Source organism: Lampetra planeri, chromosome 26 (assembly GCF_965212315.1).
Source record: "Lampetra planeri chromosome 26, kcLamPlan1.2.h2, whole genome shotgun sequence".
NCBI classification, from domain to species: domain Eukaryota; kingdom Metazoa; phylum Chordata; class Hyperoartia; order Petromyzontiformes; family Petromyzontidae; genus Lampetra; species Lampetra planeri.
In genome coordinates, this window is record NC_136132.1 from 10,914,497 (window position 1) to 10,928,372 (window position 13,876).

The window sequence follows — 13,876 nt, forward strand, 5'->3', positions numbered from 1 at the left end:
GATCGTAAAAAACGAAAAGAGAACCAATGGTGGGTGGGGGATCCATGATGACGATGATCATTACGATGTTGATCACAACGACGGTCGTGATGATTACAAAGACAGCGCCTACGGTGATGCAACTCGCCCCTCCCCTTAGGAGTTGTTGTATTGTTCTGAGCCCCGCCTCCCTCGCCCTCTTGCCCCTCCCCTCTCCGGCCGGCGCGTTCTTTGCGTGACCGTGCGCGCATTCCGTCACGCAACCAACGTCGCACCAGGTACGCGCCAGGGATTGTGTTTACATGCGGCACGGTCGCGACACGATAGGGGTTGGGGGGGGGCAGGCACGTGAGAGGCGGGGGGGGGGAAGGCGGGGGGGGGCAGGCGAGCGTGGCGGCTTCCCACCGGGGATTCCTCGCCTTAAATCCCCTCCTCCGATCTTGGGAGACACAGACAGCGAGCGAGAGAGACACTCACACACAAGAGACAGGGAAACAGTGGCGAGGGAGGGAGAGAGACACAGACACGCACACACAGAGACACACACAAAAAGCAGTGGCGAGGGAGAGAGAGACACACACACAGAGACAAACGCACACACAGACGCACACACAGGGATAGAGAGACGCACGCAGAGACAGCCGTGGTGAGCGAGAGACACGCGCACTCGCGCGCGCGACAGGGAGACGAGTCGTCGCGTGGAGCGTGTCTGGAGGCGGCGGCTGCTGCGGCAGGGGGCGGGAGTCGAGAGGGGTCTGCGAGGAGGAAGCCGAGACGAGACCCCCCCCCCACCCCACTTCGCACGCCATGGGTCTCGCCGGCGAGCAGCTCCGAGCACAGCGAAGCCTTCTCAGCGGGCAAACCCCGAGAGCGCCCGCTCCGAGTGGCCGAGTGGCCGCCAGGGAGACGTCCCCAGCTGGGGTCGGGGCGCCGTTCCTTGCGTAAAACGGAAAGGGTGCTCCGTGCAGGAGGCGGAGGAGAAGAGGGGGGGGCGGGGGGGTAGAGGTGTGCGTGGGGGGTGGGAAGGGGGGGGGGGCAGCAGTGGCACCCCCGCCGCTATGGGATGCGCTCACAGCAAGATCCTTCCCGACTGCCCCAAGGGAGGCCACGTGGACTTCGTGAAGACGGCCACGAGCGGCGTCGAGAAGCAGCGCGGCAAGGAGGGCAGAACCAAGGGGGGCTCCAAGGACAAGCAGTTCGACGACCCGTGTCTGCTCAAAGCGGCGGCGGCATCGGTGGCGGCGGCCGGCGACGGCGGCGACATCGGCGGCGAGTACATCGACCCCTCGTCTCGCAAAGTGGCCAAATTCCGCGCGAAATTCGACGCGCGCGTCACCGCCAAGTACGACCTCAAGGCGCTGATCGGCCGCGGCAGCTTCAGCAGCGTGGTGCGCGCCGAGCACCGCTCCTCGAGGCAGCCCTACGCCATCAAGCTCGTGGAGACGTCGGCCACGGAGGGCCGCGAGGCGTGCGCCTGCGAGCTGGCGGTGCTGCGCCGGGTTCGGCACCCAAACGTCGTGCAACTCATCGAGGTGCTCGAGACACCGACGCGCACCTACCTGGTGATGGAGCTCGCCACGGGCGGGGAGCTCTTCGACCGCATCCTCGCGCGCGGCTCCTTCACGGAGCGCGACGCGGCGAGGGCCTTGTCCATGCTGCTCGAGGGGGCGCGCTACCTGCACGCGCTGGGCATCGCCCACCGCGACCTCAGGCCCGAGAACTTGCTCTACTATCACCCGGGCGCGGACTCGCGCCTCTTCATCACGGACTTCGGCCTCGCGGGCAACGTGCGAGCGGGGCAGGGCCACGGGCAGGGCCAGGGGCGAGGGCACGAGGAGGACGGGCTGGGGCCGTCCGTGCGGACCGCGTGCGGGACGCCCGAGTACACGCCCCCCGAGGTGCTGAGTCGGCGCGGCGCGTTTACGCAGGCGGTGGACATGTGGGCCATCGGCGTGATCTCTTACATCCTGCTCAGCGGGACCATGCCCTTCGAGGAGGAGACGAAGAGCCGCCTCTTCAGGGCCATCTTGCGCGGCAAGTACAGCTACATTGGCGAGGTGAGAGCGGAGGAGGCGAGGTCGGAGGGGGTGGGGTGGTGGCACGCTGCGGCCAGGTAGAGGTGAGAGATAAACGGAGAGATGGATAGAGAGGCAGGTGACAGGGGCCGGAGACAAAAGAGAGAGAGAGATGGACAGTGACGGGAGTTATACCCGCAAAGTAATGGCTTGTGCCGCGCACGGATTTCAAATATTTCGTTACAACAGCGCGCTCGCGGTGAGCGGTGCACCACGTCGCGTCTCTTCTTCAAGATGACATCACAGGAGCGAGGACGCAGTCGGGCACGTGGCCGTTCATCCTCATATTGCCCGGCGACGGGGGGGAGGAGGGGGGGTGCTCAGGCCGCGTGTCCTTCACAACGAGTTGAACAACAAATTTAACAATTTTCTATTTTACCAGGTAAGGTCTACTAAGCTACGTAGCTCTTTTTCAGACGCGACCTGCCCACTGATGATAGTTCAACGAAGTGGCTTGTCACGTTGAAAGCCAAAGACGCGAAACGCTTGGTGATGTTGATTCTAAATGTGCAGGGAAAACCGGAAGACCCGGAGAAAAATCCACGCGACCACGGGGAGAGAGACACGCAAACTCCAAATATGCAGCGGACGTCAGGGTCAGGATCAAACCTATGATGTTAACTACCTCGCCTGGACACCAGGCGAGGTAGTTAACATCTCGCCACCGTGGCGTCCGATAGATTCAGGGAAATATATCGATGTATACGTAATGTGTATATTCCCTGGCTCGCCAGGAGAATGCGGTACACAAAGTGGCTCATCATCATGTAGAAACGTATAGCAGCCAGATACTCTAAACGCGTGATGTTGATTCTAAATGTGGAGTGAAAAAAAACCGGAGGAAAACCCACGCGACCACGGGGAGGGAGAGACACGCAAACTCAATATACAGCAGGCGTCGTCAGGGTTGGGATCGAACCCACGACCTCCTGTATACCAGGCGAGGTAGTTAACATCTCCGAGCCACCGTGATGATGATGAGAGAGAGACATCCAAACTCCAAATATACAGCAGCAGGCGTCAGGGTCAAGATCGAACCCACGACCTCCTGTATACCAGGCGAGGTAGTTAACATCTCCGAGCCACCGTGATGATGTTAATCGTCGCAGCTCGCGAATTGACCCGCGTTAGAGAACGGCCCGCGGACGCATGTATCGCAGAACTACTCCGGAGATCCCTGTCCAAGGGCCCACCTTACCCACAGCGAAGGACGCAATTCTCAACATCGCGTTCAGTTTACGCAGTCATTGGCTATCGGGCTGAGGCCATCATCTCGCTTCACCTGAAATCACGGACGACTGGAACCCGGATTCAAACCCAGCTCATCAGCGGTGCCGGCTGAGTGATCTGACACAAACATTATGAACCCTGCTGAGTAATGGGCCCATGTTCGCATGGTGTCGCGGTGCTGGTGGTGCTGGTGGTGGGGAGCGTGAGAGAGGTGCGGATGAGTTCCTCTTTGATGAGAATGTTGCTTTCGGGGTCGCTCCAGCGAGCGTGGCTCCCAATTAAATGAGGGACAGGAACAAGTCCCGTCTTGCCTGGGGGTCCCGGGCCGCGACAAGCGACCCCCCCCCAACTACACTCCTCCACATCGTCCCCAAGCCAACCCTCTTCTGCCCTTCTTCAGCCCGCAAGGTCACGCATCAACATGCGTCCTCCGTGACCTTCTGTCCCTGCGGCCCATCTGCCCCTCGCTCCCTCCCTCCCCACCTTCCCCCGCCTGTCTCCTCGCCCCCTTATTGGAGCACAATACAATGTGTATCATCATCCAGTAGTGGATTAATCGTAGTTCATGATGATCATCATCACGATGACGATGGCGTCTGAATGGGAGGGGCTATCAGGCCGCTGTACAGAAGCAGTGGACCGATGTATTGTGGAGGGGGAGAGCCAGGCAGTCATAGGCAGAAGAGAAAGGGTCTTTAGCCTGGATTTGAACATGGACAGGGGGGCCTATGGAGACCCATAGACTCACATAGAGATCCACAAACTCACACAGAGACCCACAGATTAACAAAGAGACCCACGGACTCACATAGAGACCCACAGACTCGCATAGAGACACATAGACTCACACTGAGACCCACAGACTAACACAGAGACCCACAGAATAACACAGAGACCCACAGACTCAGATAAACCCATGGACTAACAGAGAGACCCATAGACTCACACTAAGACCCATAGACTTAGATGATTATATGGGTCTCTAAGCCCACCCAGGGCCATATTCTGGTCACCCTGCACGGCAGCGAGGCGAAGAGTTTTACAAATCTCTGAGTGATCCACCAACCCTTGCTTTCCAAAGCCCTGGGCCACAGACTCGCATATCCACCACGCTCGGCATGCAAATATGATGAATCAAGCGATTATCCTTCACAAGTCGGGAGGCTCGGGAGAGGTGGCCACAGTGGTTCGCACACTGCGCCATGAATCATGCGACCTGAACGTGATTCCCGGCCACGGCTAACATCAGTGGCGAGTAATATCTGACTGACCAGCGCGGCGAAGTGACGATCAGTCTCCGTGACCGCCGCGGCGTGCATGCGGTGCGTGCCACGTGGTGTGGCACTGCTCCCACGAAGATCTCGAGGCGTCCCGGGACGGGTGTTGAACTGGACTCGTTCATGTTAGCGTCTAGAGCGACCTCCACTCCCCCCATCACCACCATCACCACCGCGTCCTAGCGTCCTATCCCCCTAGGGATTAACACCTCCTCGCAAAGTCACCAGCTAATTAATTTCCTGTTTAATTATTGGAGTGTGTGGTGAGCGCCGGGGGGTGGGATATTTATTTGGGGGGAGGAGGGCAGAGAGAGGGGGGGGGTATTTAGTTTGGAGGTGGGGGCTGGGGCTCGAGGGGCAGGGGGTCAGAAGGGTGAGGGGGGGTGGAAATGCAGGGGCGCTGCGGTGGCTAGGAAATGTTATCTCCCTCGCCCGGTGTACAGGAGGGCGTGGGTTCGATCCCGATCCCGACCCTGACAGCTGCTATATATTGGAGTTCGCGGCGTCTCTCTCTCTCTCCCAGTGAGAGCGTGGACTGTTACTCCGGGTCCTCCGGTGTTTGCCCCCCCCCCCCTCCGCCACATTTAGAATGAACATCACGCGTTTAGATTCATTTGGCTGCGACACATTTCCGCGTGATGATGACGATGATAAGCCACCGCTTCGTTGAGCGATCATTCGTGATGTCCAGGTCGCTTCTGAAACGATCTACGAAGCTCAGTGGGGTCTCACACCTGGTAAAATACACAAATAATAGACTTAATTTCCGTGTGTGGCCTTGAAATTAATATAACATTTAATATAGTGGACAACGTTTTTGGCAATGGCACAGACAACGAGAAGCCAGAGAGTTGATGACAAGAGCTGTTTACATCATTCTCGATTTGAAGTTTTCGTGACTGCAGGGATCCATACTCTTTGGTTCTTTCGGTAAAGTCACGTAGGTTATAATTTATTTCATTTAACATCTACGTGACTTTACCGAAAGAACCAAAGAGTATGTTTACATCATTGTTTATACATAATTTGTTTACGTAATTAGGTGTAAATTATTCGTTCGCATCATTTGGAGCCTGATGAGAAATACATTTTGAAGTATGTCTTATCATGACCCCAAGTTTTCTAAACAGCCGTACGAAGAGTTACCCTGTCAGCAGCGATGGACCACTGTACGAACTCTTCTGATCTGTACAGTATTAATAGCCCTGAGCACGTGTGTGTTTGTATAGGTCCTGGGAGTGTATGTGTAGCGGTTAGCGCACTACGCTACGAACCCGTCGACCCGAGTTCGATTCCCGGTCCTGAGTCCTCACCTAGGTCGACTCAGCCTCAAATGAGTATCTGGTGCGGTGTGTAAACGTCGCCACTGGGGAGACAAAGGCGGCTGGGCGTGGTGTTTGCCATCCACCCACCCTTCATAGGTGCTCGCTAACAGCACTTACCCCCGACACTCTGTTAAGGCTACACGGAGGATCTTCATCTTTGTCTGCAGCCACTGTACTTTTAAATGATGTGATTGTCTCCCGCCAGTTCAACAGCAAATCAAAGCTCCCCCCTCCACCCCCTCCCTCACCCCCCCCCCCGCCCCCACCTTAAATTCCTCCATCCCCCGCACCCCCTCCCTCGGGCCCCGCGGCACCTGGTCTCACCTGGCAGTGACGTCAGAGGCGGCAGGTGCCGTGACGCGCGAGGTGTGGCGCTGTCACGCGAACAAGTCGCAGTGACCCCCTCCTCCCCTTTCATGCCTGCCCCCCCCCCGAGCCCCCCCCCCACCTCGGAGCAGGAGCGGAGAGGGTGGGCGATTGGGGGGGGGCAATCACCCCCCTTGAGAGAGACCCCCCCTGCCCCACAAATCGGTGTTCCATTGATGTTACGCGAGAATATACAGCCCATGTTTATTTAAGGTTGCTGATCTCGGGACTTATTATACATCCTGGCATTTTGAGAGCGCCCCCCGCCCCCCCAACCCCCCCCCCCCCTCCATCCTTGTGAAGTTTCTAAATCCGCCGATGAGTCACAGTCACACCTGTACAGGTCACTCCTGTAGTCACTCCTGTACACTGTCACACCTGTACACGGTCACTCCTGTACACTGTCACACCTGTACACTGTCACACCTGTACACCTGTACACTGTCACACCTGTACACTGTCACACCTGTACACCTATACACTGTCAGTGACCCCTGCACGCAGTCACACCTGCACCCAGTGACACCTGTACACTCTCACCCCTGCACACTGTCACACAGTCCCACCTGTACACAGTGACACCTGTACACGTGCACCCCCCCCCCCACACCTTCTTCCTCGTTTCCACCTCCCCCCACCCCACCCCACACATCGCGTGCCACGCGCTCTGACCCCCGGCACGCGCGCCCACGGTCGTCGCGTGCGAACGGGAGAAGATGTCACGCACACATCACACACACACACACCACACACACACACACACATACCACACACACCACTCCACAGACACACACACACCACACACACCACACACACACATACATACACCACACACACACACCACACCTTACACCACACACACACACACCACACACACACACGACACACACACCACACACACACCACACACCACACACACACCACACACACACGACACACACACCACACACACACCACACACCCTCCACCTACTCCGCACCACACTTTGCACAATTCCTTCCGACCCCCCCAGACTGCTCCTGTGTACCTCTCTGCACCTTCACCTATTCCCTCACCTCCATCCCCACTCCTCCCTCCCTCACCTCCATCCTCACTCCTTCCCTCACCTCCATCCCCACTCCTTCCTCCCGACCCCCCTCTCCTTTCCTGTGTGGTGTGTGTGTGTTGTGTGTGTGGTGTGTGTGTGTGGTGTGTGTGTGGTGTGTGTGTGGTGTGTGTGTGTGGTGTGTGTGGTGTGTGGTGGGGGTGTGTCTGGTGTGTTTGTGTGGTGTGTGTGGTGTGTGTATGGTGTGTGTGTGGTGTGTATGGTGTGTGTGGTGTGTATGTGTGGTGTGTATGTGTGGTGTGTGTGTGTGGTGTGTGTGTGTGTGGTGTGTGTGTGGTGTGTGGTGTGTGTGGTGTGTGTGTGTGGTGTGTGTATGTGTGTGTGGTGTGTGTGTATCTGGTGTGTGTGGTGTGTATGTGTGGTGTGTATGTGTGGTGTGTGTGTGTGGTGTGTGTATGTGTGTGTGCTGTGTGTGTGTGGTGTGTGTATGTGTGTGGTGTGTGTGTGGTGTGTGTGTGGTGTGTGTGTGGTGTGTGTGTGGTGTGTGTGTGCGGTGTGTGTGGTGTGTGTGTGTTATGTGTGTGGTGTGTAGTGTGGTGTGTGTGGTGTGTGGTGTGTGGTGTGAGTGTGTGTGGTGTGTGTGTGTTGTGTTCATGGTGTGTTGTGTGTGTGGTGTGTGTGTTGTGTGTTGTGTGTGGTGTGTTGTGTTTGTGGTGTGTGTGTACACATGTCTTTGCAATGTGTGTGTCAATAGCCACCCTGGACACCCCTGCAAACGCGATGTTCTAACCTATGCGAAATCTCTTTTTGTGTTAATATATATGTATAAATAAATACAAATATAATATTTGTATAAGTATATGTACATTTATTTACATACTTTTATATATAAATTAAAATATATATGTTTTATTTATATCAATAAAAATATAAATACAAACATAAAAACATTGAAACGATTTAATATTTATGTAAAAATATATTTATATATTTATATAAATAGACCAAAACAGCACTTGCTTCAACAAATGAAAAATGTTATTCGGCGAAGGGCAGGGACCTTTCTCTTTGTCTCTATAATCCTGTCCAGTGTCCAGTTTGTTGTCCTTCCCCGGCACCACCGATGAGCACGGTTGGCTACGTACGGTGCGAAAGAAGTTCAACACACACACGCGCGCACACACACACACAGACACACACAGAGACACACACAGACACACACACCCCTTGTCCCATCTCTACCCGCAGCCTTGGCCCAGCGTCTCCAACGTGGCCAAGGACTTCGTCGACGGCTTGCTGAAGGTGGAGCCGACCGAGCGCCTCTCGGCCGCCCAGGCGCTGCGTCACCCGTGGGTGGCCTGCGCCGTGTCGCCCTCCTCCGTCTCGTCCTCGACGTCCGCCACGGACGGTCACGCCGCCGCGTCCACCACCACCACCGCCACCGCCGCCGCGGCCAACCCCTCGCCCGCGGTCGGCTGCCGTCCAGCGGCGTCGTCCGCGTCGTCCGCGTCGTCCCACCGCAACCTGCAGCGCTCCATCTCGCAGAATCTCGCGCAGAGGCGCGCCGCCGGCTCGCGGGCTCACAGCTCGCGGTCCGCCGCCTCGGGGCGGTCTCGGGGCGGCGGCGGAGGGGTCGTGATGATGGGTCGACACCACCACTCGCGATACGTGCAGCAGCAGCAGGAGGTGGAGCAATATTGATTGGACGCAGCGTTGCCGGAAGACACTCTGGCGTCGGGCATTCGTAGCGACGGGCAACAGCATCGGGAAAAGCAGCAGCGGCAGCAACAGCAACAATAACAACAATAACAGCAACAACAGCAGCAACAACAATAACAGCAACAACAATGACAGCAACAACAGCAGCAACAACAATAACAGCAACAGCACCAACAACAATAACAGCAACAACAATAACAAGAATAACAATAGCAACAACAATAACAGCAACAACAGCAACAATAACAACAGCAGCAACAACAACAGCAGCAGCAACAACAACAACAGCAGCAACAACACCAACAATCACAACAACAACAGCAGCAGCAACAACACCAACAATCACAACAACAACAGCAGCAACAACACCAACAATACCAACAACAGCAGCAACAATAACAACAGCAACAGCAACAACAACAACATTACCAAAAGCCAACGAGACCATCAGCGGCTGCTACAGCTGCAGCAGAGGGGGGCATTTGGCACCACTTAGAAGCAGAAGCGACAGCGACATGAGCAGCAGCAGCAACGTTCTCGTGTGGCAACAGCAGCAGCAGCAGCATCAGCAGCAGCAGCAACGTTCTCGTGTGGCAACAGCAGCAGCAGCAGCAGCACGAGCAGCACCAATTGAGTCGAGCAGTGCCGGCATGCAGACTCAACACCCAGGGACGCACGCGGTCACGCGGTCACCCACCGTCTAGCCGTGCGGTGTATATATATAGACGACGTTTCGGGCAATGGCCCTACTTCACATAGCAGGTACAGAGAGAGGCCATGTTTCAAAAGTGTAACTCTCATCGGGGTCCCTTGGTGTAAACACGTGCAGTCTGCAACTCTTATCGTCCACTCTGGCTCTCTATGTATGTGCTACGAAGAAGGCTCATTGGCCGAAACGTCGCCTCTTGTATATGTTTGTTTCCTTTTTAGGCAACGGCACACAGTGTTGTTGTTGTTGACGAACGTGTTGTCTTGTTGTTGTTGTTGTTGTTGTTGTTTGTGCACCACTGCCAGCAGCAGCACCAGATGGTTCGTGTAGCCGCGTAGACGATTTGCAACCGAATGTGTCAGCGAGCGCCTATTAAGGCCGGTGCCGCTCGGCACACGACACAGTGTAGCGGGGGCAGCACCACACACGCCCGACCGCCTTTGTCTCCCCGATGCTGGTACCGCTTCGACGTTCCCTACTTCGGATCGAGTCCGTCACGGTGGCTCACGACACCGCGACGCGCGCGCGTGGCTGCGCTGTGACACGCGCGTGGCTTTTCTTTATGACGTTAACAGAATCCGCAGTCTGCAGGGTCGCTATCGCGAATAGCCCCAGGTGTGCGTTAGAGCCTCATTTCTCGAGGGTTGCTTATGAACAACAACAGCAACAATCAACGGCGCCTCGTTCTTTGTTTTCGATACGGACTGTGACGGGAAAACGACGCGCGCGGGGCCTGGCCACCACGACGTATCGCGGGGGCTGACAAGCGGCCCTATGGGCCATGGGCGAGACTGGTGACGGAATCGCAGCCAAAGGATGGGGACGCGAGAGATGGCGGGGGGGGGAGACCAGGCACGGCGGAGATGGAAGCGATTTAACCGATCGAATTTTCTATTCTATTTCGGAATTAATAAAGCGCCCTTTACAGAATCTTTATTTAGCCTGGAAGAACCCGATGAGCCATGAAGCTCTTTCTTCCCCCACAGATGTCCAGTGGAATATGACGCGGGGGAGCGAGGTGGCTGACGGTTGTGACGACGACGACGACGATGAGAGATTATTTGAGATGAAATCGGCTCACGCCCCGCGGGAGAGACGAGATGGATGGATCGTGGCGGCCTCGTAGGACACGTGCGGGATGGCCACACGGCGTTGGGGTGCGGAGGGGTGGGGAGGGGTGCGGAGGGGTGGGGACCTTCATCCAGCAGTGGACAGATCATGGCTTAGTACGATGTTTTATGGTTTTGTTTTTTTAACTCACGGTTTGCAGAGTGCGTGCCCACGTGTGCAGGAGGAGTTTCACGGCGAGCTGGAACGCGTCGGCGTGTGGCGCACACGAGCACTGAGTGTCACTGAGTGTCACTGAGTGTCACTGAGTGTCACTGAGTGTCACTGAGTGTCACTGCCACTGAGTGTCTTGGCACGAGGGACGCTCCGAACTGAAACGCCTCCTCACCGTCTCTCCTCCTGCGACGAAAACTCAGAATCAGAATCTGTATTTAAAGAGGAGGAATCCGATGAGCTATTAAGCTCTTTGCGTTTCACAGGTGTCAGCAGTCAGGGCGGGTGGCATCGCCCGCAGAGTTGGGGAGGAGCCAGACCCCCGGCTCGCCAGGCGAATGCAGTCGAGCACGGCGGATGGGGGGGGGGGGGGCTCCGGTTACCTCCCCCGCGCGTCAAATTGTACAACAATACCTTAAGACACAGAGGACCGCGGAGCTCGGGCAACTGTCGGCCGCCAATGGGCAATGCGGATTGTCCGAAACGCCTCCACGGCTGTCTATGCCCCCTGCCATTCCGCACGGGTCAATCTGCACGGGTCACTCCGCACGGGTCAATCTGCACGAGTCACTCTGCACGGGTCACTCTGCACGGGTCAATCTGCACGGGTCAATCTGCACGGGTCAATCTGCACGGGTCACTCTGCACGGGTCAATCCGCACGGGTCAATCTGCACGGGTCACTCTGCACTGGTCAATCCGCACGGGTCAATCTGCACGGGTCAATTTGCACGGGTCACTCCGCACGGGTCAATCTGCACGAGTCACTCTGCACGGGTCACTCTGCACGGGTCAATCTGCACGGGTCAATCTGCACGGGTCAATCTGCACGGGTCACTCTGCACGGGTCAATCCGCACGGGTCAATCTGCACGGGTCACTCTGCACGGGTCAATCCGCACGGGTCACTCTGCACGGGTCACTCTGCACGGGTCAATCTGCACGGGTCAATCTGCACGGGTCAATCTGCACGGGTCATTCCGCACGGGTCAATCTGCACGGGTCAATCTGCACGGGTCAATCTGCACGGGTCACTCTGCACGGGTCAATCTGCACGGGTCAATCTACACGGGTCATTCCGCACGGGTCATTCCGCACGGGTCAATCTGCACGGGTCAATCTGCACGGGTCAATCTGCACGGGTCAATCTGCACGGGTCAATCCGCACGGGTCAATCTGCACGGGTCAATCTGCACGGGTCAATCCGCACGGGTCAATCTGCACGGGTCAATCTGCACGGGTCAATCTGCACGGGTCAATCCGCACGGGTCAATCTGCACGGGTCACTCCGCACGGTTCAATCTGCACGAACTGACGAGGGCGTACGGGGCGGCGAGGGCAGTCATTCACAGCCGTGACCCCACATAATGCAGGGTTGCTTCAAACAAAACATGTTAACGACTTGTATGGAACTATCGTTTTAATGGCAAAAAAAGAACGGATACCAACACTGTGACGTGATAACAAATGTAACGTTAATAGCTTCAAAAGGTCGTAGGGTCTCCCATTTGTTCGCCGTCGTTGTCAACGCGTGCCTGGAATCTTCTCCGGTTTGGTCCCCGGAGCCGTGGAGGCAGCACATTTCCTCGCAAACATTCTCAGAAGTGTTCACATTTGTTGTTTTTACCCCCCGAAGCACCCTGGACTCGCCGGCTCCACTGAGACGGAGCGTCGCGTTTGCAGCGGCCCTCGGATGGAGCACGCGAGTGATTCACGCATTCGGTAGCCGCCGATCCGCTGCCCCCCCATCTCCATCCCTACCTCCAATCGGCTACGAGGCCAAACGGGACGTCTTGACAACAAGCGTGTTCAGTTGCACCTCTGTGTGCCTGCGAGAGTTGGGCATTTAAAAATTGAAAAAAGACTGACAGATATAGGATGTTGGCACGAGAAATGGATTGCCACGGAAGGATGCTGTTGCTGCTGCTGCTGAACCCAAAGAGTGACCCAAACGTAGAAGCAAGCAAAAGGTCGCACGTGGGAGAAGACGACCTGATGGTGATGATGATGGTGATGATGGTGATGATGATGGTGATGATGATGATTCAGGCAGCGGTGAGAAGGAAACTGGCCACTGTCTGAACACATATGTAGGAGCATGGACAACAACAGGGACATTCAAAGTGTGCTGTTGTTGTTGTTGCTCGGAAAAAGGGGAATGGACCGGAAAGAGAGGAAGACGTCACAGAGAATGTCTCGACGAGGACGACGACACGATAAGAGAGTGGTGCCAGAGAGATGTGGCCACCACTTGGGTTGATTGGCACAAAACATAGGGAAGTGGAAACAACAAATAACGACATGTGCAGTGGACACCTACTACGGGCTTTATCTGCCCATGGATCGTGATGATGATGATGATGATCACTACCTCGACCCTGGTCCGCATTTTACAACCACGATCATTTCACACGCACACACTAGCGGCGTGTCGCTGAATGTGGGGAGCGGTGGTGCAACGGTTAGCGCTACGCTGCGCTACGAACCCGGCGACCAGACTTTGATTCCCGCTCACGGCCAACACCGGTGACGATTATCTGAACGGGTCCTGGGCCCCCCCCCTAGATCGACTCAGCCTCAAATGAGTACCTGGTACGGTGTGTAGTAAACATCGCCACGAGAGAGACAAGGGCGGCCGGGCGTGGTGTTGGCCACCCACCCCCTCGTGTGCCGTGCCGGCCTTCACAAGTGCTCGCTAACAACACTTATGCCCCAGCAGTCTTTTGAGGCTATACGGGGGATCTTTGTCTTGTTTCTGTGTATCTAGGTGTATGTGGTTATGGTTTCATCTGTCTATGTGCGTCTGTCTCTCTATGTCTGTAAGTATGCGTATGTCTGTGCGTATGCGTATGTATGCGTGCGTGTGTGTACG

The 13,876-nt window shown here is 56.2% G+C and overlaps 1 protein-coding gene across 1 annotated transcript; it reads left to right on the forward strand.

The window, feature by feature from the left end:
• The first annotated feature begins 1,021 nt into the window (after nucleotides 1-1,021).
• LOC144727740 (serine/threonine-protein kinase H1 homolog) lies at nucleotides 1,022-10,655 on the forward strand. The gene is made up of 2 exons (XM_078606798.1): nucleotides 1,022-2,036; nucleotides 8,546-10,655. Exons 1-2 carry the CDS (start codon nucleotides 1,038-1,040, stop codon nucleotides 8,996-8,998), a joined length of 1,452 nt encoding a protein of 483 aa, XP_078462924.1. The 5' UTR covers nucleotides 1,022-1,037; the 3' UTR covers nucleotides 8,999-10,655.
• The last annotated feature ends 3,221 nt before the right edge of the window (nucleotides 10,656-13,876 follow it).